The sequence below is a fragment of the Colias croceus genome, chromosome 8 (assembly GCF_905220415.1).
Source record: "Colias croceus chromosome 8, ilColCroc2.1".
NCBI lineage: Eukaryota > Metazoa > Arthropoda > Insecta > Lepidoptera > Pieridae > Colias > Colias croceus.
Window position 1 is genome coordinate 9,915,503 of NC_059544.1, and position 25,708 is coordinate 9,941,210.

General features: G+C 34.0%; 1 protein-coding gene across 1 annotated transcript; it reads left to right on the forward strand.

Moving 5' to 3' along the window:
* Positions 1-20: 20 nt before the first annotated feature.
* Positions 21-24,431, forward strand: LOC123693771 (phospholipid-transporting ATPase IF). Its single transcript, XM_045638983.1, has 17 exons — positions 21-687; positions 9,501-9,696; positions 10,321-10,446; positions 12,548-12,769; positions 12,983-13,162; positions 13,506-13,811; positions 14,524-14,771; positions 15,967-16,386; positions 17,222-17,393; positions 19,076-19,266; positions 19,551-19,832; positions 20,154-20,290; positions 20,614-20,749; positions 20,903-21,048; positions 21,479-21,646; positions 22,054-22,209; positions 23,772-24,431. The coding sequence occupies exons 1-17, from the start codon at positions 601-603 to the stop codon at positions 23,962-23,964; spliced, it is 3,366 nt and encodes a 1,121-aa protein (XP_045494939.1). The 5' UTR covers positions 21-600; the 3' UTR covers positions 23,965-24,431.
* The last annotated feature ends 1,277 nt before the right edge of the window (positions 24,432-25,708 follow it).

A 25,708-nucleotide genomic window follows, 5' to 3' on the forward strand; every position in this document is an offset into this window, starting at 1 on the left:
AATAATAAGAGGCCAAGAGGGCCTTTAAGAAAAAGGCAAAGCACTTGTAACACTAGCAGTGTTAGAATTAGAAGTGATTATGGGCAGTGGTGACCACTTAAAATTAGGTGGAACATCTGCCCCTTTGCTTGAAGTACTACCTAAACAAGAAGTTATTTTTAGGATGTGTCAAAAATCCCCTTTTTCCTCTTCAGCGCAGTGTAATCGGCCCTCTTCACAATGGGCAGCGTTGGCCCAACAAATGATAATCGATGTTTGTCGCCAATACGGTGATTATGAATAAACAACTACAATAGACAATAAAAAACATTCGGGCCCTGTACACTATCGTGAATCCGTGAATCGTGATTGCCTCTTCGCCCAATGCTGCCCATTGTGAAGAGGGCCCATAACACAATAAACAATTTTCACAAAGCTCAGCCAAATGATAAGCAAAAAAAGTTAAGGTCTAGGCTAATCTGAAACGCACGGTGCGACGTTTTTATTGATATCATATTGTATAGATAAGATAGTTTACGTTCAGTCAGTCATCCATTGTCGTATTTACAGGTTACATTATTTGTGTTTTTTTTTTAAATATGTAAAGTGTTGTGCCTTATAATGAAGGATTGTGTATCTGTGAGAAACTTTGTGAATCGTCTGCGGGAATGCTTGCTATCATGCTATCAGCTATTGTTCTTTTGGCGCGTAAGTGATTCCAAATACATATAAATATTTTTTATTTATTTTTTCTGGATAGGAACGATGTAGTTAGTGTATTATTGTCTGTGAACGTAATTATGTATTTTTTATTAAAGTTATTCGAATAAATAAATATTTTTTATTTCACGTGAGTCCGTCTGAAGTCGAGTCGAATTATTAGAATGCAAATGTTTTGAATTTTTCAACAAAACTAGTTTGTTAATGAACTTCCAATTTTAATTGATATACAATCATATATCTCGGTAATAAGGATCAATTTCGCTTCTTTACAATATCAATACTATCGGTACATAATATAGTTTTTATGTCACCGAAGATAATAAAATTTAAATTATATTATGTTAATCTCTTTGATGGTAGTCATTAATAGAGCTAAGGTACCTATAGGTGAAGGTTTGTTTAGAACAGTTAATAACAATTAAAGTGTTCAGAATTATACTTTTGCTCCTTAAAAAAATAGTTAACAAATTAAAAAAATCTGCAATATTAGAAAAAATTGTACAATCCTTCGAAAGATCATTTAATTATAAGAAGAGTATCCAAAATCCTACCTGTATCGTACCTACCTATCTCTGTACAGAAATTCCTAACTAGTGAAATTATTTTTAACATTTTGCTTATTTATTAGTTTTCCATAAGAAATTTTGGTCTCTAAAAACATTTGTAAATAAGTTGCAAGTTGCAACTGAATTGCTCCTGCGCATCTCGGATTATGCTTATAGAAAAGAATAACGTGAAAAAAAATATTAGCTACCTAGCTACTTATCTCCAATGATTTTTTTTCATATTCAGATTTTAGCCTAATAATTTAGGTAGTTACGAATATTACTTCTGAAAATAACAGAGACTTACGATAATAATATGAATTAGAACAATATTAGCGCAAAGATAAATCAAAAGCTAATCATTGTTAAAGGACAACTGGACAAAGGACATTTAAACTTTCAAATATAGGTACAAAGCTATACATAATATTTACACTATATATTTTATGAGCGGGAGATTAGATTAGAACGTAACATTACAGGCTGTGTATGATTTGAAGGAATAGATTATATTATTAATCTTATCGGTATATATTTGAATACGTAAAACCGTAAAACAGTCGCAGAAGTGAAAAATACCTGTTTCCTTTATTTTGGTAAAACCGCTCACTTATTATTACAATAATATCATCTTATCTTATTGTGCATTTTAGATATTCAGTACAGTTCATTTTAGTATTTGAATTTCTTCGACTGTCTCTTTTACCTAGTTGGTTAACGCGCGAGCGAGCCACCGAGGGGCCTTGGGAGTTGGGTTCGATTTCCGGTGGGGAATAAAAAAAATGTCTCTGCAGTCGAACAGGATAGGATACAGAAGGACTTATCCATAAGTGTACTGTACTAACAGTACGTACTTAGGTAGAATTGCACTGGCTCACTCCTACACTCAATAGTGCGAGCGCTCGTCCATTTCAGTCCGGCATCGGTTGTTGTGGGTTGTCGACTGACAACTAAAATGTTTAATGCATCTGTTCCATGCCTTGGGATACGGGAATTCACTAACTATTTCTTTTAGGCAAATTCGACCTAGCTACTTAGCCTTAAACTAATTTCAATGATTTATTGAGATAAAATCTTCAAATGCAGGAGATAGAGAAACAGACAGATTTGAGGGCAGTACGATATCGCGAAAACGATAAAGCTATATATCGGAATAATCTTAACTCACTACTTATTCTAAGTAACGAGAACACTTCAATACATCCATTATTAAAAAATGCGGAGTCATATCCTTGGTTATGACCTCAACAAAATATGATTGATTTGAGGAAGAAAATTGTGCAGATTTAAATGCAAAAAAAGTAAAGGAACCTTAAATAGGATTACTTAGCTGTACGAAAGCAAATCTAGAAAACAATCTTTCGATACGTTTATTTATATCTTAAATAAATGAACATTTAAATACTATCTCGTTTTGTAGCCTTTTATCTAAAGTTGATCTTATTAGCTTTGATAAAAGTAATAAAAAAATTGTATATGCTCTTTGTAAAATAGGAACATCTTTGTAAAATAACAACAAACTCGAAAATATATAGTAATTTGTAACACGATTATAAATTTTAAATTTTTTTAACGGATTTTAAACGGGATTTTTTTCATTATATTATTATTTAACGACGTTTTGAACAATAATTTGTGAGGGTAATTTCAAATTATTATTGAAGAAAAGAGCGTGTATTCCGAGCACACGTGTTAGAAGTGAAACTTTTTTGGCAAGATTAGATGCAAAAATCCCCGCCTTACTCCATGACGCGACGTAGCGACTAGCGGTATTGCCATGTCGCGAGCTTGAAATTTTACTCTCAACGCACCAAGTTTCACAGTAGGTATAATCCTCTTAATTATTGAATCCTTTAATTGATTGAATGATCACTTATAACAATACATAATGAAAATCATAATGATTGGATAAACAAAAAACTGATTAAAAATTATTGCGTTCAAAAATGGTGTCATAAATTTTACAAAATTTTATTCTTTTATATTGTATGCCTACTGATAAATTCATTCATTAAACAAATATTAATCTTTGTAATCAGATCTAGACACGCGGCAGCGTGTCAAGCCGAGTTCAAGCGAAGAGAACTGGCGAGCAGCAGCCGTGTGTATATTTACACGAACCATTTCGAGCCACTTTTCACCCCCTTATAACTCGAAAACTATTTAAGTTATATAAACCAAATTTGGTACATATCAAGAGGACCTCAAGATAAACAAGAACCTTAAATTTCATAAATACAGATTAAACAGTTGCGTAGATATTAATATCCAAAAATCGCAATTTTTAAGACTGACTGACTTATAGACATATACAAAACCTAACCCACTTCCAGATGACCTAGAAAGTTCAAATTTTGTAATCAACTAGGTAATAGTGAGTGTACAAAGGAAAAAATCAGAAAATACTGAATTTATTTGTATTTAATTTTTTTTTCAATGACATAAATTTTGTTTGTATGGAAAAATGGAAAAGTTTAAAAAAAAAGAAAATAGTATATTCACCTTACTAGTCTTAAAAAATAGATCAAAACTAATCAGTGGCCGAAAAAAATTTTGAAATCCATCAATAAATGACTGAGATATAGATTATTGAAGTTTACATATTTTAGGACGAAACATCTGTAGATTCGAAGCGCCTCTGACATCACACTCACTCGCGCTAGTCTCGCTAGGGCGGATTACTTCGATTGCATGATTTCTTTATTCAAAACTGTTATTAAACGTAAAATAAAAGAAAATTGTAATAAAAATATTGCCTTTATTGCTCATACAGTTAAAAATAATATATAATTTTACATATTCACATTTATTTATTCTTTATTTATGAGTGTTTAGTTTAGTTTTAATTTCAGTGTAAATAAATAAATAAATAAATAAAATCTTTATTTTGCTTGAAACATGGTATTCAATGGTGATACAATTATATTAATAAAGCACAAACATGTTTAGCCAATACAAGCATGCAAAAATAATTACCATAAATGGTGTAATGGAAGAAGGCTTCATCGAAGGTCGAAATGATGTAATTTGCGTAATATTATTAGGAGTGAAACATCTTTAGGCGCGTTTAGAGTAAAATTTCAAGATCGCGTCATGGCAATACCGTAACGTCATGGAGTAAGGCGACGATTCTTCTACAACGATCTTTGCATCTTGGTAATAGTGTGTGTACAAATTCACGCTGGATGTTTAGAAAATCATGAAATCTTTTAAACAGAAAACGAGTTTAAAAAATTGCAGATAATGACGGGGCAATGTCCGCTGACATTCATAACATATAAGAAAATATAGAAAATAATACTAAACAAACCATACAGAGAAACCGCAAGAAAAAAAAATCGTAATTTTCTGTACAAAAAGTAATGATATCCCACCAAAAACATAAATGTAAAAATTGGAGCCGAGTTCAATCGTTGACTTAATTTGCCAAAAAAAGAAATGAGATCTAAATGTGTGCCAAGTTCTGCAGACAGTCCAGAAATTTATTTACAAAGATGTATTAAGTTCTTAGGTTGACTGAAAACTCAATTGTTTTATTTTCCCTTAGAGAACAATGTTTATTCCAAAATATAACTTTTTTAATTTGAATAATATAACTATTTTCACAAAGCAAACAACTAATGACCTATTGAACCCCATAATTTGATGAGGCTAGTTTTTAGAACCTCACAAAATATAAACAGTATGTAAAACTAGCCTCATCAAATTATGGGGTTCAATAGGTCATTAGTTGTTTGCTTTGTGAAAATAATTATATTATTCAAATTAAAAAAGTTATATTTTGGAATAAACATTGTTCCCTAAGGGAAAATAAAACAATTGAGTTTTCAGTCAACCTAAGAACTTAATACATCTTTGTAAATAAATTTCTGGACTGTCTGCAGAACTTGGCACACATTTAGATCTCATTTCTTTTTTTGGCAAATTAAGTCAACGATTGAACTCGGCTCCAATTTTTACATTTATGTTTTTGGTGGGATCATTTTTTTACAGTCATCAAAGACGCTTTTTATAGTCGTAAGATGAGAATTGAAATCCTTTGCCTCATAGTTCATTGAGCCAAATACCATGAAAATTCATTTATTAGTATTTAAGTGTTTAATATACCTACCACCAATTCCTGAATTCATTTTGCTAAATTGTTCTAAAGTTCTTGTTATCACTATCATTTTCTTTGAACGGTATTTAACCAATTATAAAACATTTCTACATATACGTACTTAGGTATATATCTATGCTAATATTATAAAGCTGAAGAGTTGGTTTTTTTGCTTGAACGCGCTAATCTCAAGAACTACTGGTACGATTTAAGAAATTATTTCGGAGTTGGATAGCCCATTTATCGGGGAAGGCTCCTATGTAAGTATATGTATATCATCACGCTCAGACCAATAGAAGCGGAGTCACGCGGGTGTTTCCGCACGGCGCATCTAGTAAAAAATAAACGGATATCTTCATGAAATGTAAGTAAATAATAAAGAAAACATATGTTCGTCGACAAATGATTCCGTGAGAACAATATCGACTGTCATAAATTGTTGTCACTTGCAATACAGGATATGCAACGTACCTGATTAATATTTTTCTCCAATAAGTATTATCCTATGTTCCCGATTATAGGGTAAGCTCCCATAAATGGACGTCTACTTCTAATTATAGTCGTTAACCCGTTTGTTTGTACTTTAATTGTCGTGTGCAATAAGTCACTTTTCGTTAATTGGCTATACTCCCCTTTAAACCTTAATTAGTCTAACTTCACCCGCTAATAATTATGGTAGAGAAGCCATATGGCATTACTACACAGTGTACAGATTGTAGGTATCTACATATTTTACAGAATTCCTAATGTGTACCTACTTTATTAAGGTTGAAGGAAACTGCCAACTTTCCTTATTAAAATCTGCAAATTTTCTCATATTGATAAACTATTCTTCCTTGTCGTTACGTATTTTCATATTTTACAAAAGATGAGTGCTAATAATAATTAAGACATTCAGGTGTAATAGCACAAGTGGTCGATCGAGCGACATGTGCCCACTCCCACGGGGGTGACGCGGTTGACATTGTTCTGCCTGCACTATTCTATCGAACTATATTGTAGTGTACAATGTGTTCCGAGGATCGGGCGCACACATGAGGGTATTCTTTCTTTCATCTACCCTATTTATCTCACTGCCGCGTATGCTGCGCGCGCTCACTCTTTTAATACTTTGGCACATATTATGTTAAGTGTTTTTCTATTTAAGTTTGATAAATCATAATTCATAAGGTGGACCAATATGATTCACAGTTATATCTTGGGTTTTGTATGTGAATTTATACTACACATGTATTCATTGACCCTTGCTTTTAAAATATCTCAACTTACAATTACTTAACTCAAATTGAAATATCCTTGCATCAAGGATATTATTTTACATTATTGTTGTTACATTATACCTACCTAACAAACTTTTGTCTCGTATATTACACTTTTAAATGCTATTTATCACCCATCAAACGAAACTCATAATCTTAATGTTTACAAACAAAGGAGTTAGCTCCTGTGTTTGTAAACAGTATCTATATAAATTATTAGCATTGCTTCAGCACAAAAATTCATGTTAAAATTGCTGAATATATCTTCGTTGTTTTTGTTACATATTGATAATGTAATTTCTGGTTATGGATTCGGCTATCGTTATATTCTATAGAATTGTTTTTTTAATATTCACAAGATTCGTGGAAACCTAATCGTACAAATAGCAAAACTTTGCAATGGTGATAATTTTCAAGTTTAGTATCGTACTCGTTATCTTATCAAAATTATACAGGGTGTTCCACTATTGGTAGGTATACTAAGCGCGAAGGGACTTGTTGTTTTGCATACACTGTTCATGAAAAAAATACTTGAACAACAAAATTAAAAATTTTTTGCTAAATTTTTCCTGAAATTCCATGTTTTCTTCTCTGGCTTCGCACAGCCGGCATATATCGCTTCGCTAATGTGAGCATTTTGTCTATGAAAACAATCTTAAACGATAGTTCACGTGCTGGTGGCAAAGCTGGGCGGGTTGCTTGTTATGGGTGTACACATAGAGTTGACATCATCATTTGAAAAAAAATTCGTCTGGAATTTTATAAGTATTTTTTACGTACTCAGTGTATGCAAAACTATAACCTCCTTTGAGCCTAGTATACACACAGTGGGACACCCTGTATAAACATGTATTCCTTTGTTTGTGCGACAATTCCGTTACACTGATCTCATAGGATTTGCATTTAAACTGATTCTTGCATCATATTAACTAATCGATGCCGAAGTTCCCAAAAACGACATACAAACAAACGTTCTCTATACTTAAAAAGTCCACGCGTTCAGCGCCGCACTCGCCGCCCTCGCGTCGCCGCAGTCATCCCATTTTCGCGCCGCACGCACTTATTGCATCTAACATTTTAAAAATTTTCCTTTTTTATATTTTAAAAGGCCGCAAAAAGGCCGAAGTATGCCAAGGGCCGATATAAATTCACAAAGACCGATAATCGGCCTCCAGGGGTGAAACTGGCAACCCTGCGGGCTGCGGATACCATCCCCGGCACCCCAGTGCGCCCGCACGCATCGCCCTCGCCGCACGCGCCGAATTTCATGACGTCAGCTAGACGCTAGCTTGTGAAATCAGTATATCTACAGGATTTTATGGAAATGCGGATCATTAGGCGCGGATAGGTGCGCGATGACGTATACAATTTCATGTAAAGATTAAAAAAATGCGATGACTGCAGCGAGGGCGGCGAGTGAGGCGCGTTCAGCTTTACAACAGACATATTTAATAAACTGAAATTATATCCATGTAAGCGTTCATATAAATGAATTGCTTCTACAGAGAGTAAATATAGTCAATATTGTACCTACCCATTACCTAACTTACCTACTTGTATGTCGTAGGTACCTACTACATTGAGGCAGGGAAGCCACATAGTCTGGCATATAGCTGCGGGAGCTCTGGTGCGTTCTACGAGAGATCCCGGAGTCCCCGCTACCATGCTTTGGGTTTGGCCATCGAGGAGGTTTTAGTGGGTAAGAACCCCACATGCTCTCTTTTTCCCCAAAAGAGAGTATCTTTAGAAGATTTCCTCCCCGTTAACAAAAAAAAAAAAAAAAAAGGTACCTACTACATATTTACTTATGTATACTTAGTATATTTGGTAATAATACGCTAGCATTAGTTTATATATAATATGTATTACTTCAATCCACTTTATTTTATCTACAATATTATGTCTTAAAAATGGGTAAATAAAACTACCTATGTAATGGTTTGATAAACTTTGATCGATATGTTCTAGGTCAAAACAGCTCCACGTGCAGTAATTGCATGCTCTTATTTTTTATATCAAATCTACACTAATATGAAAAAGTTGAAGAGTTTGTTTGTTTGGTTGGTTGAACGTGCGAATCTAGGGTATAACTAGTCCGATTTGAAAAGTTTATGGACTATATAGATAGATTATAGTCCGTATATCGAGGAAAGCTTTAAGCTATATAATATATTGTGTATAATTATCATCATTCATCACGGTAAGACCAATAAGAGCGGAGCAATGCTGGTAAATCCGCGAGGTACAGCGATTAATTGGTAATATGTCTATTGTAATATCAATATTGTATATTTTTGACTAGGTAGCAGTTGCTAAGGACATAATATCTTATTATCCATTTACACATAATAAATTACACATATCTAATGACTCATAGAATATTTTGTAGATAATAATAATAATAATAAATTATGGACATATAATATTATACCTACTTAACGATGTATCATACAATAATGTATTTGGTGTTATATTACACTATCATAAATTAGCAAAATCATTGATAAAAAAGCAAATGCCACAGTGGTGTTTTTATTTCTTTTACATCCATTTATGGAATTTGAAATCGCTCCGGAAGCGGCACGTTGAAATACGGCTAATTAGTAATTACGGCGCCATTTTTTTGCTCTAACTAAGTTTTAAAAATTATTATCTAGTTAGGTACTTACCGATGAAAGTTATTCCTTTGCACTTTTCCGTATTATTTGTATTATTTGTGCAATATCGTAACACACACGAAGGCATATTTGATGCGTTTAACTTTAAAACAAATAAAAAATGAGCGTGCAGTTACGCCATATGGCGTATGTTGAGCGGAACATAAGTGATGTAGGTGGTGTCGTCTCCATAATATGTATATCTCAATGGTAACACCTAATATTGTATTCCCAACAGACGAACAAAGTATCATCCACCGCCGGCACTCGATTGATAGAGGTTGGCGCGGTGGACACGAGCAAACGGAAACACAACAAGATCCGCACCTCCAAGTATACCCTGCTGACTTTCCTGCCTAAAAACCTGTCGGAGCAATTGAGGAGGATCGTCAATTTCTACTTTCTCATCGTCACTGTTATTTCTATTGTTATTGGTGAGTATTGGCTAGTTTGGAGATAGTTTTATATTTGTAAAGTTTGTATTTGCTGTAATATTCTATGATTTAGCCTTTAATGCTTTTTATGCCTTGATAGATATAAATTGCAAAGAAGACACTTAATTTATAGCCTATTTACAATAGGGTATTAAAGTGATAGGTCCTTTAATCTCTTCTAGGTTAACCGAACTGATTCAGCATGATTATCGTTTTCAGATAAAATAAAATAAAAATAGAAAATAAAAAATTTTATTTTTCAAGAAACAGGTACAGCATTATAGATAGCCTTATTATATCATTTTTGCAACTTATAAAACGCATTATCTAATTATCAGTGTTTATCAACAACATAGACTAAAGGCGTGTTTATTATCTAAAATATTTTGTTAGGTTAATACCTTACGGGAAGGTACTTCCCCCTATGATCTATAAATAGGTACTTCAGATATTATCATCAGAATATATTTATAATCAAAAACTCAGGATTTTACTAGATCATTTCCTCGTGCTTTTCTGTGTAAGCAGATATAAGCTCAGTTTCGTAGAATATTTTAAATTCTATTCTATGTTATTGTCTTGCAAAAAAATATTTTTATAAAATAAAGAAGTTTTATTTCACAGATAGTCCAGTATCGCCGTTCACGAGTATAGCACCCCTTACTTTTATGGTTTTCGTGACAGCCGTAAAGCAAGGATACGAGGATTGGCTGAGGCATAGAGCGGACAATAAAGTCAATAATCAAATAGGTGAGTTACCATTTGTTCTTTATTGTAGGTTTTATAATTATGTCTACTGTAAAACACATATACGCGAAAACATATAGCTCCGTTTGACCCTTTGGGTCTTTGAGACCCATAATCTGGTTAAACATATCTGTCTATAAAATGGCTAATGCTGGAGTAGCCTTTTTTTTTGTACAGGGTATCCCGGTCAGGGTGAACCCCTGTAAGTTTTACACCACATTACACCTACTTGTCTGTTATTTTTACGTAACCCACCGCATTGATGATTTCACAACTCACTATTTTAGATTACCTTATGATTCAATGCAGAGTGAAGATAAAATTTTATATACCGATATTTCCTGATCACGGCACGATAAAGTATTTAGTACCTATTGATAGGAAAAACTACTGCGAAAAGTGACGATTCATTCGTTTATTATGAATGCCAAAGGATGGGTAGATACATTGGTGCAAATATCCACACCCTGTGATAGCCAAAGCAAATAAAATACTTCATAATCATAACTATAAAATATGATGCTGTACGTCGCTGTTTGAAGGTATTTTTTTGTTGTATGACAGACAATAATCATTTTTTTTACTACCTATCACCTTTATTAAAAGGTAGTATTTAGTTTTTTTAGTATTTAGTAGGATAATTTTGTTCAGTTTGGCCTAATGGCCAGAACTGAACAAAATTATCAAGTCCAATAATTATCATCACAATCGGTTCGTCATGCTGTCGAATTGAGGAAATCTTTTTCATAGTCGGTGTCAAATGCAGAAGTATTTATGTGAAAATGCCGCCCCTAGTAGTTACCCGCCCATCTCGTTTTTTTAATAAATACGGAAATACCTAGTTTCTGAATATTGAATGATTAATTATGAATTAATTTTAAAACTCATAGAGATTGATAGATAACGATATCGTAACGATATACAGCGTGTACCACGTTTTTAAGCACTTAATTTAGTTATCGTTAATTGAACTTGTATTTGTCGTGATTTTATGTGTTAGTAGATAATTATGGTTTCTAACATGGCGATATTTATCACGTTTATGTTAACAAAATTAACTTTTGTTGTACTTTTAATTAATGAATTATGTCTGATAATTATTCAGAAACTGCATTTTTTAATAATTCAAAGCTAAAATTGGCATTGAATTTACGTATCAAATTGTTGATTGTTTTCATGTACGCTTCATGCAGAGATAATTTAATGCATAGGTAATTATTGCGGATATTTAAATATTTATAGACTATCTCGAATAAAACTATCTATACATATAATAAATCTGTAGAAGGGTCAATTCTGTACATTGAAAATATTGAAAAAATAAATAGCAGGGGGTGTTACTGGATCGATACCAAACCCAAATATGTGATTAAAAAATTTTTTGTCTGTCTGTCTGTCTGTCTGTCTGTCTGTATGTTCAGGCATCACGTGAAAACTAACGGTTCGATTTCGATGAAACTTGGTATAATTATACTTTATTATCCTGGGCATAAAATACGATACTTTTTATCCCGGAAAAATACGTAGAAAAAAAATAAATCTTAACTTTTCTTAATTTTTCCGCGCGGACGGAGTCGCGGGCGAAAGCTAGTCTCGAATAAAATGATTTCAAACATCTTTAAGATAAGCAGAGAGGTATCTATTATATACCATGTTTTTAAATATTTTGAACAGATTTGATCTGCTAGGTAATAGTTGATTTCAAAATTTAGATAGGTACCTACCTACGGTTAACTACGGAATTTTAGTTAATATCTCGATTAATACAACGCAGATATGAGATTTTATGAGGCTTTTAGATAGCTTTATCACCATAATAATTGAAGGTATTCCCGGTTTCTTATCTCATTCCGAAGTTGATCCATTCTTATGCCCATTTTATTGGGTTCATATAGAAGACTATCAATAAAAATATTCTAAACAAAAGGTTTTATACCACACTCGCTGGACCGCTGTTATTCCCGTAATCGGTAATACCTACATGTAAAGTAATGTAATCAATTTTCCGATCACCTATTTATATGTAACAAAGTCATTCCTATGCAAATATTCATAACATCAAACTTAATTAGTAGCAAGTAAATAACTATAACCTTGTTCCTAGTGGAAATCGTCCACAAGGGTGTAATAAAAGAGGTCCGTAACTCCACAATTGCTCCGGGCACTCTAGTACGAGTGAAGCGAGGTAGGGAAGTACCAGCGGATTTGGTGCTGTTGTGTTCTGCGGGGGAGAGGGGCAAGTGCTATGTGACCACGGCTAACTTGGATGGGGAGACTAATCTCAAGACTTTGAGGGTACCTGCGCCGTTGGTTGGGTATACTGCAGGTTAGTAAGGTCGAAATGGGTAGTAATTTGACATTTCCGTGTAACATGAGATTTACATAAAGCTTGATAATTTGTTAAAACTGTCCCCGTACCGTGATATCTTAAATTAGTATTACTTACATAGTGGAATAATGACAGCGCTTTAAAGGTCGTGTAGCGTCATTACTTTCCAACATTGGAAATAATACTGCTATAAGACAATCTATTTCGCAGATATAATTCCACCTGGCATTCGTATTGAAGTGCCCAACCCAGTGGCTGATTTATACACCTTCTATGGACGAATAGAAATACCTGGGCAGGATAGTATGCTCCTAAACACTGATAATATCATGCTGAGAGGCTCCCGGGTAAAGAACACGGAATGGGCTATAGGATGTGCTGTGTATACTGGTGAGATTTTATAGGAATTAGCTTATTTTATAGAAGGTTCTATAGTTTAAGTAAAATTTAGAGTTCAGTTAATATCAATCAAGAAGAAAAATACAATTTTTAGAAATTGTAATTCTTTTAAGTATCTGGTCAAGGACTGGGAATGCTAAAAGCAGCTTATTGAACATTGCATTGATCTGTTTTATTTAAAGCTCATAGGTCCTTTATTGCTATAAAAACATTTAACAAAAAATCGATTAATATAAAACCCTGCTAGATGCTAGCATCTCCCGCTAGATGCTAGCAGTAGGCAGGTTTATTTCTAGAAATAGAAAATATTTCAACGCTAAAATCCTTTTTACAGGAGAAGAAACAAAACTGGCGCTAAATTCTAAATACGCAAGCAACAAATTCTCATCCAGCGAATTGGCAGTGAATTCCTTCATAGTTCTCCTCATATACATATTAATATTCGAAATGACTGGTTCTTTAATAGCAAAGATATTATTGGAAAAGTGGAACCCAGAGAGATTAGAGTACTTTGGTTTAGACACGAGTTTTCCCTTGACTTGGGGTGGAGTTTTACAAGACTTGTTCTCGTTTCTACTATTATATTATTATATTATACCTATGTCGTTGTATGTAACGATTGAGTTGTATAAGTTTATTGGTAAGTTATTTTTACTATTTGTAAAATTTCTTGAAATGAAATGATTGAAATGAATAAAATGAATGAAACGAGTAAAATTAATGAAACGAATGAAATGAATCGAATGAATGAAATTAATGAAATGAATGAAACGAATTACATGAATGAAATGAAATGAATGAACTTGTCTTTGCGGTGGATAAAGTTTTCGATATAAATATTTTTGATTTTAAATATTTAGACCTCGATGATAACAAGAAAGTACTGATAATAAATGTTAAATTTAGAAACATTACATAATCTCGGAATATCAACTAGTACAATAGTAGTATATAGTAGTATCATCTATTTATATATCTATTGACTTGTCAATAGTATATTTTATCTTGATACATTAGAACAACAAGAAAAATAAGAATAAGGACAAGTTTACCTGTGTTTTAAAGTTAAACCATGACTTTATACCCTGGATTTAAAAAGGGCAGTGAAATTCTTAAGGTGCGTTGAGAGTAAAATTTCAACGTCGCGTCATGGCAATACCGTCACATCATGATGTGTGATGCCTTACACCATGGTGTAAGGCGACAATTTTGGTATCTTTAAATTATGCCAAAGAAGTTTCACTTCTGACAGGTGTGCTCGGCACACACGCTCTGTTTTATGTTTTGATGGTAATAGTTTTATATCAATAAAATCACAAATAAAGTAACAAAAAGATCTTTACTTCCCACAGGAGCCCTATTCATAGGTTGGGACGAAGACCTCCGCTGCGAGGAAACCGGCAGACCAGCTGTCGCCAACACTTCTGACCTTAACGAAGAATTGGGTCAAGTTGAAGTCCTTTTTTCCGACAAAACAGGCACTCTAACCAAGAACCTGATGGCTTTTAAAGCCTGTTCTATAAGAGGGAGGATGTTCGAGGAAAAGGAAGGGAGATTGTATGATACGGGGAGGTTAGAGGAGCCGGTTGATACGCTTCAGGTCAGTGGGGATTTGTAAGGGAGGGCTTTAAAGGTTTTTTTTTTATTTATATTAAGTGGGATGTGTGAAAAATTATGTAAAAGACTAGGTGTTGCCCCAGTTTGGCAAATAGGGTTCGAATCCGATAGCGATGGAAATTTTTCTATTCTTTAGAAATTTATCATTGATATAGCATTTGAATGCTGTTAAACTAAATATTAAAATAATGTATTGTTGTTAAATATTTGAAGTGTTACGTTACGGATTGCATATATGTACGTATTATTCACGTCACGTATTTTATGCATACTTTATTTTTTGTATGTAAAGTGATTTTTTGTTCATTTTGTATGAGCCTCCGCTTAACTTGCGTGGTTCTCTAGGAAAAAATCTATAATATAAAAATGAACCCCAAAATGTGTTGGTAAGCGCATAACTTGAGAACGGCTTAACCGATTTCGTTAATTATTTTTTTATAATATTCCTTGAAGTTCGAGGATGGTTCTTATTTAGAGAAAACGTGAATATGTACCACGGGCGAAGCCGGGGCGGACCGCTTTATATTATTTTAATTAAGTCAGTAATCTATAATCGCTATAGGAGAAAATACAAATAAAATGTAGCTTATATCCGCATTCGATTACTGTGCAGTGCAATAATAATTATCGATTATAAAGAAAAAAATATTATTTCAATGCCAAATACAAATCACATGTCGATTTAATACAAACCACGTTTTTTTACAAACAAAAATCAGCTTCCAATGCTTATCAATTGATAAGCGAATGCTATCAAATATTTACTTTTTGCACTATTTTCAATATCATATCAGAATTCTTAAGCGAATTTTGTAGTGCAGAAAAAGTCATAGCAATTTGTTTTTCCTTAGATATATAAAACACTTTGTCAGAAAAAAAATAACAACTTTTCTCAATAAATTTTAATCGAAATCCTACTAATATTATAAATGCGAAAGTTTTTGAGGATGGATGGATGTTTGCTACTCTTTCAGACAAATACTACTGAACCGATTACAATGAAATTTCGTATGTAAGTAGCTGAAGACCTAGAATAAAACATATAGGCTACTTTTTATCCCCGATATCCAACAGGAACGGGAACTATGCGGGTTTTTCTTTGAAAACGCGGGTAAAGCCGTGTTCGGATTTCTAGTAACTTATAATACCATTATCCTTAAGTGACTTTTCTATTCCAGACAGACATTAAATTTTTCTTCAAAATCATCGCTCTATGCCATTCCGTGCAAGTCTCTAACGAGGACATAAAAAAATTGAGTGCCCGTCTCTCTGGCACAGGGAATATGCAATTAATGAATTTCTTTCGACGCAAGAAAATTACTAAAAATAGTGGGAACAGCACAGTGATAGATAGCGTGACTTGGAACGCTATTATAAATGAAAATGGTAGCAAAATGGATTATCAAGGAAGCAGTCCTGATGAAAAAGCCCTAGTTGAAGCAGCAGATAGATTTAGAGTGACTTTTTTAGGAGAGGAAGGAAATAATTTGGTTCTAAAAGTTGGGGAACAAACGGAAATGTATGAAAGACTGCAGTTAATAGAGTTCTCGTCGGAAAGGAAGCGAATGTCCGTGATCGTGAGAGATAAGGACGGGAAGGTACTGCCCTTGGCTAGTTTGATTGACGTTGGTTAAGATTATATCCGATACTAAATCTGCTCTTACTATTGGAGTTAAAACTGATATAGTATATGCTAAGAGTATATGCTTATCTATAACGCAATGTTTTTCTTGTTTCGATTATATGTTTGGACATACGTAAAAATACAATCAATTTCTAAAATTATGCCATTGACATTTTACAAAATAATCTAATATTAAGTTTTAAATTACGATATTATCAAGGACAAACATGATGTCAAAATATAAAATCATAATGTTATAGATAACGTTTAATAGGCAGATAAACATCAATTATTAACTAGTTAATACTCACGACTTTGATCCTAATTCTTTCCGTTAAATAGAGTAGACAATTCCCTCAAAACCATCCTAACTATTCAAAAGATACAGGCTAGAGCAAAAGATTGAATTATTTAAGTTAGTGGAAAAAAGGTCAGTCATAATTTTTGATGTACAAAACAATCACATTAAAAAACCTATTGATCAAATAAAGATATTTGAATTTGAATTTGAATTGATCCTTATTATTTTGCTACAACCTGATTCTATGGTTATTAACGCTAAATTCATTTCAAATATCTTGGATAGAATATTATATCGTCGGTATTAAATTTAAAATTGTAAGTTTTAAGTTATTGAACATTGATTGAATCAATTATATTTCTCGTAGGTAGCTTATTGAATAATGTTGTTGTCCGCCTGTTTAAGTCCTGTAAACTATCCCACCTCTATTCAAATCTATTTGTAAAAATTCAGTATTAATAACTATTATTCTCTTATTGAATATACGATCGATTATAAAACATTTCAGATATGGCTATTCTGTAAAGGCGCGGAAACATCAGTGTTCCCAATATGCAAGGATTCAGTCTTAATAGAAGAAACAGACAGAGATATAAACACGTTTGCCAATAAGGGTCTGAGGACGCTGGCCATTGCGTATAGGGAAATACCGAGGGAGGAATATGAGAAGGTTACGGAATGTGAGTAGAAAACATTTACGTGAAAATTATTTAGCTTAAATTATATTGCAATAATTGGATATTAAATCTGTGCCAAGTCACTACACTCGTAGGAAAAGTCTAAATAGAGCATAAAGAAAAAAAATGTGTGCGTGTACTAGTGTACACACGTAAGAAGTGATACTTCTTTATTACTTACCTTATTAAAAAAAAAATAACTGCAACTTTACAGAAATACGTCGAATCACGCGTGGTAGGGATCAGAAAAAGATGGCGCGTAACGGAAAAATGTCACGTGTAACGAAAAAATGTTACACTAAATTTTTTTCCAACCCTGATAAAGAAGTTTCACTTCAAAAAAAATATATATTGCAGTTTTTATACTTGTATGTAACGGGTTTTTTTACGTACTCAAATATCCAGGATAGGTAAAGACGAGACGTAGTACGATTTAAAAAAATTCTATAGACAAAAACCTACCGCGCTGCTAGGCAAAAATTAAGGCAAAAATACATAATTTTTTTTTTCACAGAAAAATCCATTTTATTTAAGCCAGAAATCAATCAATAACATTCATTTTACATGTTTAAAAAAGTGTCAGTTAATCATTACATATCTGTTTTTAGAAATCTTTTTATATCATGAATTCATTGATTAGTACGAATTTTCGTCATAAGTTTTTAAGCCTCCTTATACAATCGCATGTTATAGTGTATGTAATATTACATTATCAGCTAAATCTACACTTATTACATGTAATGAATCTAACAAATTAAGTGTTTTAGGGATAATCAGTAAACATAAGTAAGAAATGGCTGATAAGGCAATTAATGATTTATACGTTTATGACTTTGTTGTGAACGATTATTAATTTACGATTTCCTTGAACAAAGAGAGGTCCTTCGAGTCAATTTTTGCTTTTATTTGGCAGATATATCTTTATAAATAAGTAAGTTTTACGTGGGTATTACGCGAGTGATGCCCCGGTTTCTATCTAGTTTACCTTATCTTATAAATATATCCATGAGTCACACCTTTATCATTTTTTAAGCCTTATTAAATTTCGTACATAATATTGTCCTTTGTTAATTTTATGAGGTTGATAAAATTTAAGCGTCTAGAATAGTAATTGCTATAACAAGTGTTTAATAATTAGTATTCAAATGAAAATCTAGTTTAAATAGAGCCACACTTTTTACTATTTAAGTGTTGCTAGTAGGTATACTAAATTCAGATCCACAGTAGGTAGTAGATAGTGACTATCACAGATGATAAAATTAAGAGACAGAAAATCACTTATCCCACAATAAGATTCATTCCGTCTCAGAAATAAAGTTGGCTGCCGTCCACGGTGCTTGTCACGTTCGCATTCACGTGCTCCTGAGCATTTTGCTTTTGCTGTTTCTTATTTATATTTTACTTGAATTACTGATAATCAAATAATCAAAAATCTTAATAATTCAAATTTGTGGGCATGTTGTGGTGGGAATTAAGAAAATTACCAATTGGTCCATAACACAGAAAAGTTGAAATTTTAACAATGTTTTATGCATAAAAATCTACCATTATTGCTCTTTGAACATTTGACTTCTAATTTAATTTAGTTTAGATGATCAACTATCGACTGTAATTAGTGCTTCCTATAGGTGATCAACAAATACGTCTACCTAAAACATTATAAAATATCGTCAAATTACTTCCAGCTATAAAGCTGATTGAGTGCACAACAGCAGCTGGTCTCCAGCAAGTAACCCAGCAGTACAGGGTGTTAGAGCAGCAGCTCACACTTCTGGGGGCTACAGCTGTTGAGGACTGTCTGCAAGATGATGTAGCTGATACGTTGGCAGCTTTGAGACGAGCTGGCATCAAGATATGGGTATTAACTGGGGATAAGGTGCGTATACATGGTGCTGCTCTAACATTGTGGATATTCTATCATTGTGGAAAATATTTAAAAAATGTGAAGAAGTTGCATTACACTCCAGGAAAGTCGATTAAATTTAAGGTTGTGTGTCAATGAGTTTCTGTTTTAGCATAAAAATTATTCATACGACTTTTTAATATCAGAGAAGTGATTATAATTTTAGTCCCTTTCGCTGTTTATTTTTATAAACTCTAAATATTATGTACCCAAATTCTAAAAATTATACAATAACGACATTAATTACCTTATTCCAGGTGGAAACAGCGATAAACGTGTCCCAATCTTGCGCACACATATCGGAAAACGACCGACGTATGTTCCTAGTGGGCATACAGGATGAGGAGGCCCTTAAGGACAGTCTAGCCCTTTGCCATCAAATGGTCATAGAGCCTGGGTACAGAGATCTAACTCTAGTGGTCGATGGTACGAGTATGGCCGCGGTATTAGATACTGCGCTTGCGCACGAGTTTGTGGATATCTCTATGAAGTGTAATGCAGTACTGTGTTGTAGACTCTCGCCGATACAGAAGGCTAAGGTAAATAGAAAAAGGTCTAAAAACATTTTTCTTAGGTCTGGCCCTAAAAAAAATTAAGAAAAAAATGCCTATAAGCTTTTGATTGTAAACACTTCTCTCTCGTTATTTAGCGACCATATGAATTTTTTATCTACAGTACTACTTTAACTTCTTTTTTAATTAACCTGTCACCGTATAAATGCTTACTTCATACGGAATCGGGAAGTCATTATTGCAAAATAAAAAAAAAAACATAAATAATTGATAATTGTACATAGCCCATACTTAACAACCCTTATAAGCACCCATATTGCACTTATAAGTAAAAAATCTTAATTCCAGATAGTAAAACTAATAAAGAATTGCTCAGAACATCCGATAACAGCAGCTATCGGTGATGGAGCTAACGACATATCCATGATACAGGAGGCTCATGTTGGCTTCGGTATTTTCGGCAAAGAGGGGCATCAGGCTGCAAGGTAGACATTAAAAAAAATTAAAAAAAAATTGTTGTCAGTATTTTGGCTTTTCGGTAAACATAGAAATTGCATCAAATTTTTGAAAGTATTTGAACTCAATGTCCTTTGTTTAAATTGCTTTTGCTAACCTCAAATGCTGATAAAATGTTTAAATGTGTGTGTGTGCCTTTTTTAGATTCAAATAGAGTTTAACCTCACTTAGTCATTTATCTAAATATGTTTATAAACCAGTCGTAGAAAATGCGCATGACCAGTGAATATAGATTTCATCTTTAAAGATTAAGGTCCAAGTTTTGTCAAAATGTAATAATATCTTTTTCCAGATCAGCTGATTTCGCGTTTACAAAGTTCTCGAAAGTGAAGAAGATGCTCCTAGTGTTAGGACACTGGTATTATCAAAGACTTGCCACACTCATCCTTTACTTCTTTTATAAGAATTTAATTCTAGGAAATATTATGGTACGTAATTAGGTACACCAAATTGTTTCTTTATATTTGGTCAAGTTCCATAAGTTTCTAAATGTCAAGCTATAACTTGCAGTTTTGACTAAACTGTGTGTTAAAAATAAATTACAAATAAAATAAAAATTAATAAACTTCTTTCCTCCACAGTTATTCTTCCAAATCCAATCGGCGTTTTCTACCCAATCGGTATATGACAGTATGTATTTAACGTTCTACAATCTCGTGTTTACGTCAGTTCCCTGTCTCGTACTGTCTGTTACAGAACAACGGTGGCCTAAGGATTTATTACTCGCGTAAGTATTATCTAAGATGTTTATTTCCGACTAGCTTCCGCAGCGCGCTGTGTAAAATAAATTTTATACTAAAACCTTCCTCATTAATTTAAGAAAGAACGTGTCGGCCGAGCACATGTGTCAGACATTAATTTTTTTTGGCAATATTCAAAGATGGATGGAGGAAGGCGACAACAAAATCGTCGCCTTCCTCCATGACGTGACAGTATTGCCATGACCCTACCTTGAAATTTAGTCTCCTGCCTAAAGAAGTTTGACTTCAAAAATAGATCCAGAATTTTTTTGTTTTAAAATTTTCCAAATTAATACCATTTTATGGTACATAATACATAGACATTAAAACCCAGAAAAATCAATTGTACGATAATATAGATTTAACCGTGAATAATTTCATAAGATTGTTTTTTGAAAGTGCCTTTTTTGTTTCCAGTAACCCAATGCTATACAGGAACATACGGAAGAACCGTCTCCTGTCATGGCCGTACTTCGGCGCGTGGGTGCTGTCCGCGCTCTACCACTCTGTTGTTATCTATGGCTTCTCATGGTACTATCTGGCCAGTGACGTCATATCCGCTGACGGGAAGACTGTGGATTTATGGTGATTGTACTTTTTAGTTTTGAGTATTTATGTTCAAATGGATTAAAAAAAGAATAATCCGATATTGGGCTAGAAGGTTTATGTTATGACTAGCTAGACAAATAAATTGATACTCCAAGTAAAAGTAAAATAACTTCATTTCATTTCATTCATTTTATTTTATTCATTTCGTTTCATTCATTTCATTTCATTCACTTTGTTCTTCATTTCATTTCATTCATTTCATTTCATTCATTTCATTTCATTCATTTCATTTCATTCATTTCATTTACCTATCTTATTTTTCATTAATACATTATGTATAAATTGATAAATAATATACTTAGCTCGGTTGTATTGTATTTTTTGTACCTAAAATATATGAAAAAAAATGAATTCTGTTTTATAATGAATTAATTAATTGTCAGGACGCTCGGGGCGGTGCTGTTCCACCTGTCCATGGTGGCGGTGACGCTAAAGCTGTGTGTACACGCGCGGCGCGTGACGGCCGCGCTCGCGCTCTCCGCCGCGCTCTCGCTCGCCGCGTACGTCGCCTTCAACGCGCTCTACTCGCTGCTCTACCTGTGAGTGTCGGGCTCTACATTATACAGGAGCAGTGGCTCTGTGTGTGACCTCTCTAATGGTACTGCCTCGCTCGCCGCGTACGTCGCCTTCAACGCGCTCTACTCGCTGCTCTACCTGTGAGTGTCGGGCTCTACATTATACAGGAGCAGTGGCTCTGTGTGTGACCTCTCTAATGGTACTGCCTCGCTCGCCGCGTACGTCGCCTTCAACGCGCTCTACTCGCTGCTCTACCTGTGAGTGTCGGGCTCTACATTATACAGGAGCAGTGGCTCTATGTGTGATCTCTCTAATGGTACTGCCTCGCTCGCCGCGTACGTCGCCTTCAACGCGCTCTACTCGCTGCTCTACCTGTGAGTGTCGGGCTCTACATTATACAGGAGCAGTGGCTCTGTGTGTGACCTCTCTAATGGTACTGCCTCGCTCGCCGCGTACGTCGCCTTCAACGCGCTCTACTCGCTGCTCTACCTGTGAGTGTCGGGCTCTACATTATACAGGAGCAGTGGCTCTATGTGTGATCTCTCTAATGGTACTGCCTCGCTCGCCGCGTACGTCGCCTTCAACGCGCTCTACTCGCTGCTCTACCTGTGAGTGTCGGGCTCTACATTATACAGGAGCAGTGGCTCTGTGTGTGACCTCTCTAATGGTACTGCCTCGCTCGCCGCGTACGTCGCCTTCAACGCGCTCTACTCGCTGCTCTACCTGTGAGTGTCGGGCTCTACATTATACAGGAGCAGTGGCTCTATGTGTGATCTCTCTAATGGTACTGCCTCGCTCGCCGCGTACGTCGCCTTCAACGCGCTCTACTCGCTGCTCTACCTGTGAGTGTCGGGCTCTACATTATACAGGAGCAGTGGCTCTGTGTGTGACCTCTCTAATGGTACTGCCTCGCTCGCCGCGTACGTCGCCTTCAACGCGCTCTACTCGCTGCTCTACCTGTGAGTGTTGTGCTCTACATGTGTGATCCCTCTAATGCTGCTGGCTCTCTGCGTACTTCACATCTGCTCTACTGTAAGTGCCTCTGTACAATCTCCCCATGCTGATAGAGCTCACTCGCTGCGAACATCGCATTCAATCTACTCTACTCGCTGCTCTACCTATGAATGTTATGGATTGAGCTCTATGCAGAGCATTTTTCACGTAGAGGCGAGGAACGTGAGAGGCGAGACACTTTAAGAAGGCCTGATTATTTAAAGTTATTTATCAGGGTATCTAAACAGGCCAGCGTTATGTATAATGGCACGATTTCTCTACCCGCGCTGACACACTCATGCAGTACGTGTGAACATTATAATATGAAAATAAAAGCTACGCGTTTGGCAGAGTGCCAAATCATTTCACGCAAGCATGGGGACGCTTGAATGAAAGAACTCATAATTGCGCAAATGTGTACCCACGCTAAAATTGTTCAATCCTTTTTGTTTAATAGAAAACATATTGTCTTTCGTTGAGTCCATTTGTAAAATAATTTTATATTGAACTTTAACGTACTCATAAAATTAAATTATTTTAGGTACATGTTTTTACTTTTTATACATTTTAATACTAATATTTATTATTCCAGGAAAATAGACGGCGACGTTCTCGGCACATACACTCGCCTGTTAAGCACACCATCCTTCTGGATATTCAACTTGCTCGTTGTTATTGGCACACTAGCGCCAGATTTCTGTTTGCGAATTATAACAGAGAAATGGGCTCGGAGGAATATACGTATGGGTAATAGTGAAACTAACGTGTTCACAACTAGATTGTGAATTGCCTTGCGTTTTGTATATTGGGAAAAAAATGTGTTGATTTCCAGAGAAATTTGCTAAGACAATAGCAAAAACGGTTCATAACTTATGGATGTTATGTTCTGTTTAGCATATCTGTGAGTTTTAAAAGGCTCTTTGTACCTTAAAAAGGTCAATGAATATGTTATTCGAACACAGATAATTGACAAAAAAAAATATTTAGATAGAAAAGTGATTTATGTGAATGTATTTAAGCTTTTATTACATTTTTAAGCAGTTTTATATACATGTATTTTATATTTAAAGTGTATTAATAACAATCATTTATTTGGTACAAATATTAAAAAAAAACAAAATCCTACAATTCGATAGTTTTCGAAGACGATAGTTTCAGTAAGGTTTCAGTATATTTGTTAATAAAAACATACATACATAATTCGTATTATGTAGATAACGTCTCGAAAGAGTGAAGTAATACATACTATACATATATTGCAAAATAAATATAACAACATAAAGTATAACTTTATGATTGACTATTATATTGTATATTTAATAAGATTTTCAAAGTGGAAGTCAGCATATTATGGATTATGGTTTTCAGCTCTCATTTATACTAATTATTATAAATATATAACACTTTTACTTAAATGTCTATTTCGCGTTTTTTTTTTTTAATAGGTAGTACAATATTTCTAAAGAATGTGATATGTTATTGTAAATAGTGTAAGAGGCCAAACAAAGTTATTAAAACGGCTCTTATTACTACATTTTTTTTAAATAATTTAAATGTGCTAAAGCATATATTTTTAATTTTACTCAAGATACAAATAGACAAATTATACATAACATACAAATAAACTTTTTTAATTGAAATAAAGAGAATTAATAATTTTAATCAAGGATTTTAAGGATACATCTGAAGGGGTTATTATGAGAACTCAAAGCAGTATTATAGCCATCACTTTACCACTTTGGAATTAATACAGCTTTAAAACATTGTAAAGCCCATATCCTTACATGAGAGGGAAAACGATATGCCGCCAAGACAAATATAAGGAAAGATAATATTTGAAAAAAAAAAAACTGCAGATTCTTTAGTAATATATACAGGGTTACAGGTAAAGTCGATGTAGATCCGTTAAGGGCATGTAGTACACATCATTTCTGAATGATTTCACTATGTAACCTCCCATCCTAAACTTAACCGTTTTCGAGATATTCGAGTTTTAATTTTTTTTATGAAAATGCCCAATTTTTCGGCTATTCAATTGAATATTTTGAATTTTTTTGACTCTTATGATTATTTTTTTGGTTTTTTACATGAAGAATGAGATGCTTAATTACCTCAATGACTAAAATTGCACGTAAGTTAACTAAATAGGTCATAGTAGACGATCGAAACTTAAGAAAATAAGTACAAATTATAAAAATATATTTTTCTTTTCTGGATATCTCAAAAAATTATTATGGCACTTGCTCTGCAGATATGCTTAAAAACATCTACATTTTATCAGCTATCCAACGAGGTATAACACTCTAGGGTATTTCTTAACCTCAAAGGTGAAACTTAGTTTCTAAGGCTACATGGCAGTCAGAATAAATAGCCCTTATTTAATCTTATTAATTTGACTTAAGTTCAGCATCATCATTTCAGCCTACTGGCTTCCACTATTGAATAGGCCTCCCTCGGCTAGGTACAACCTTCATGCATCCATCGATATCCCGCTATCCTGACCTAGGAGATCATTCAGTTTTATAGCAT

What these genes read in the sequence shown, in the direction of transcription:
- LOC123693771 (XM_045638983.1), top strand. Translation starts at nt 601, where the DNA reads ATGAAGGATTGTGTATCTGTGAGAAACTTTGTGAATCGTCTGCGGGAA. An exon ending in GTTGGTTGGGTATACTGCAG is followed by an intron (nt 12,770 to 12,982) that starts GTTAGTAAGGTC and finishes TCTATTTCGCAG; the next exon opens with ATATAATTCCACCTGGCATT. An exon ending in TAATTCTAGGAAATATTATG is followed by an intron (nt 20,750 to 20,902) that starts GTACGTAATTAG and finishes TTTCCTCCACAG; the next exon opens with TTATTCTTCCAAATCCAATC.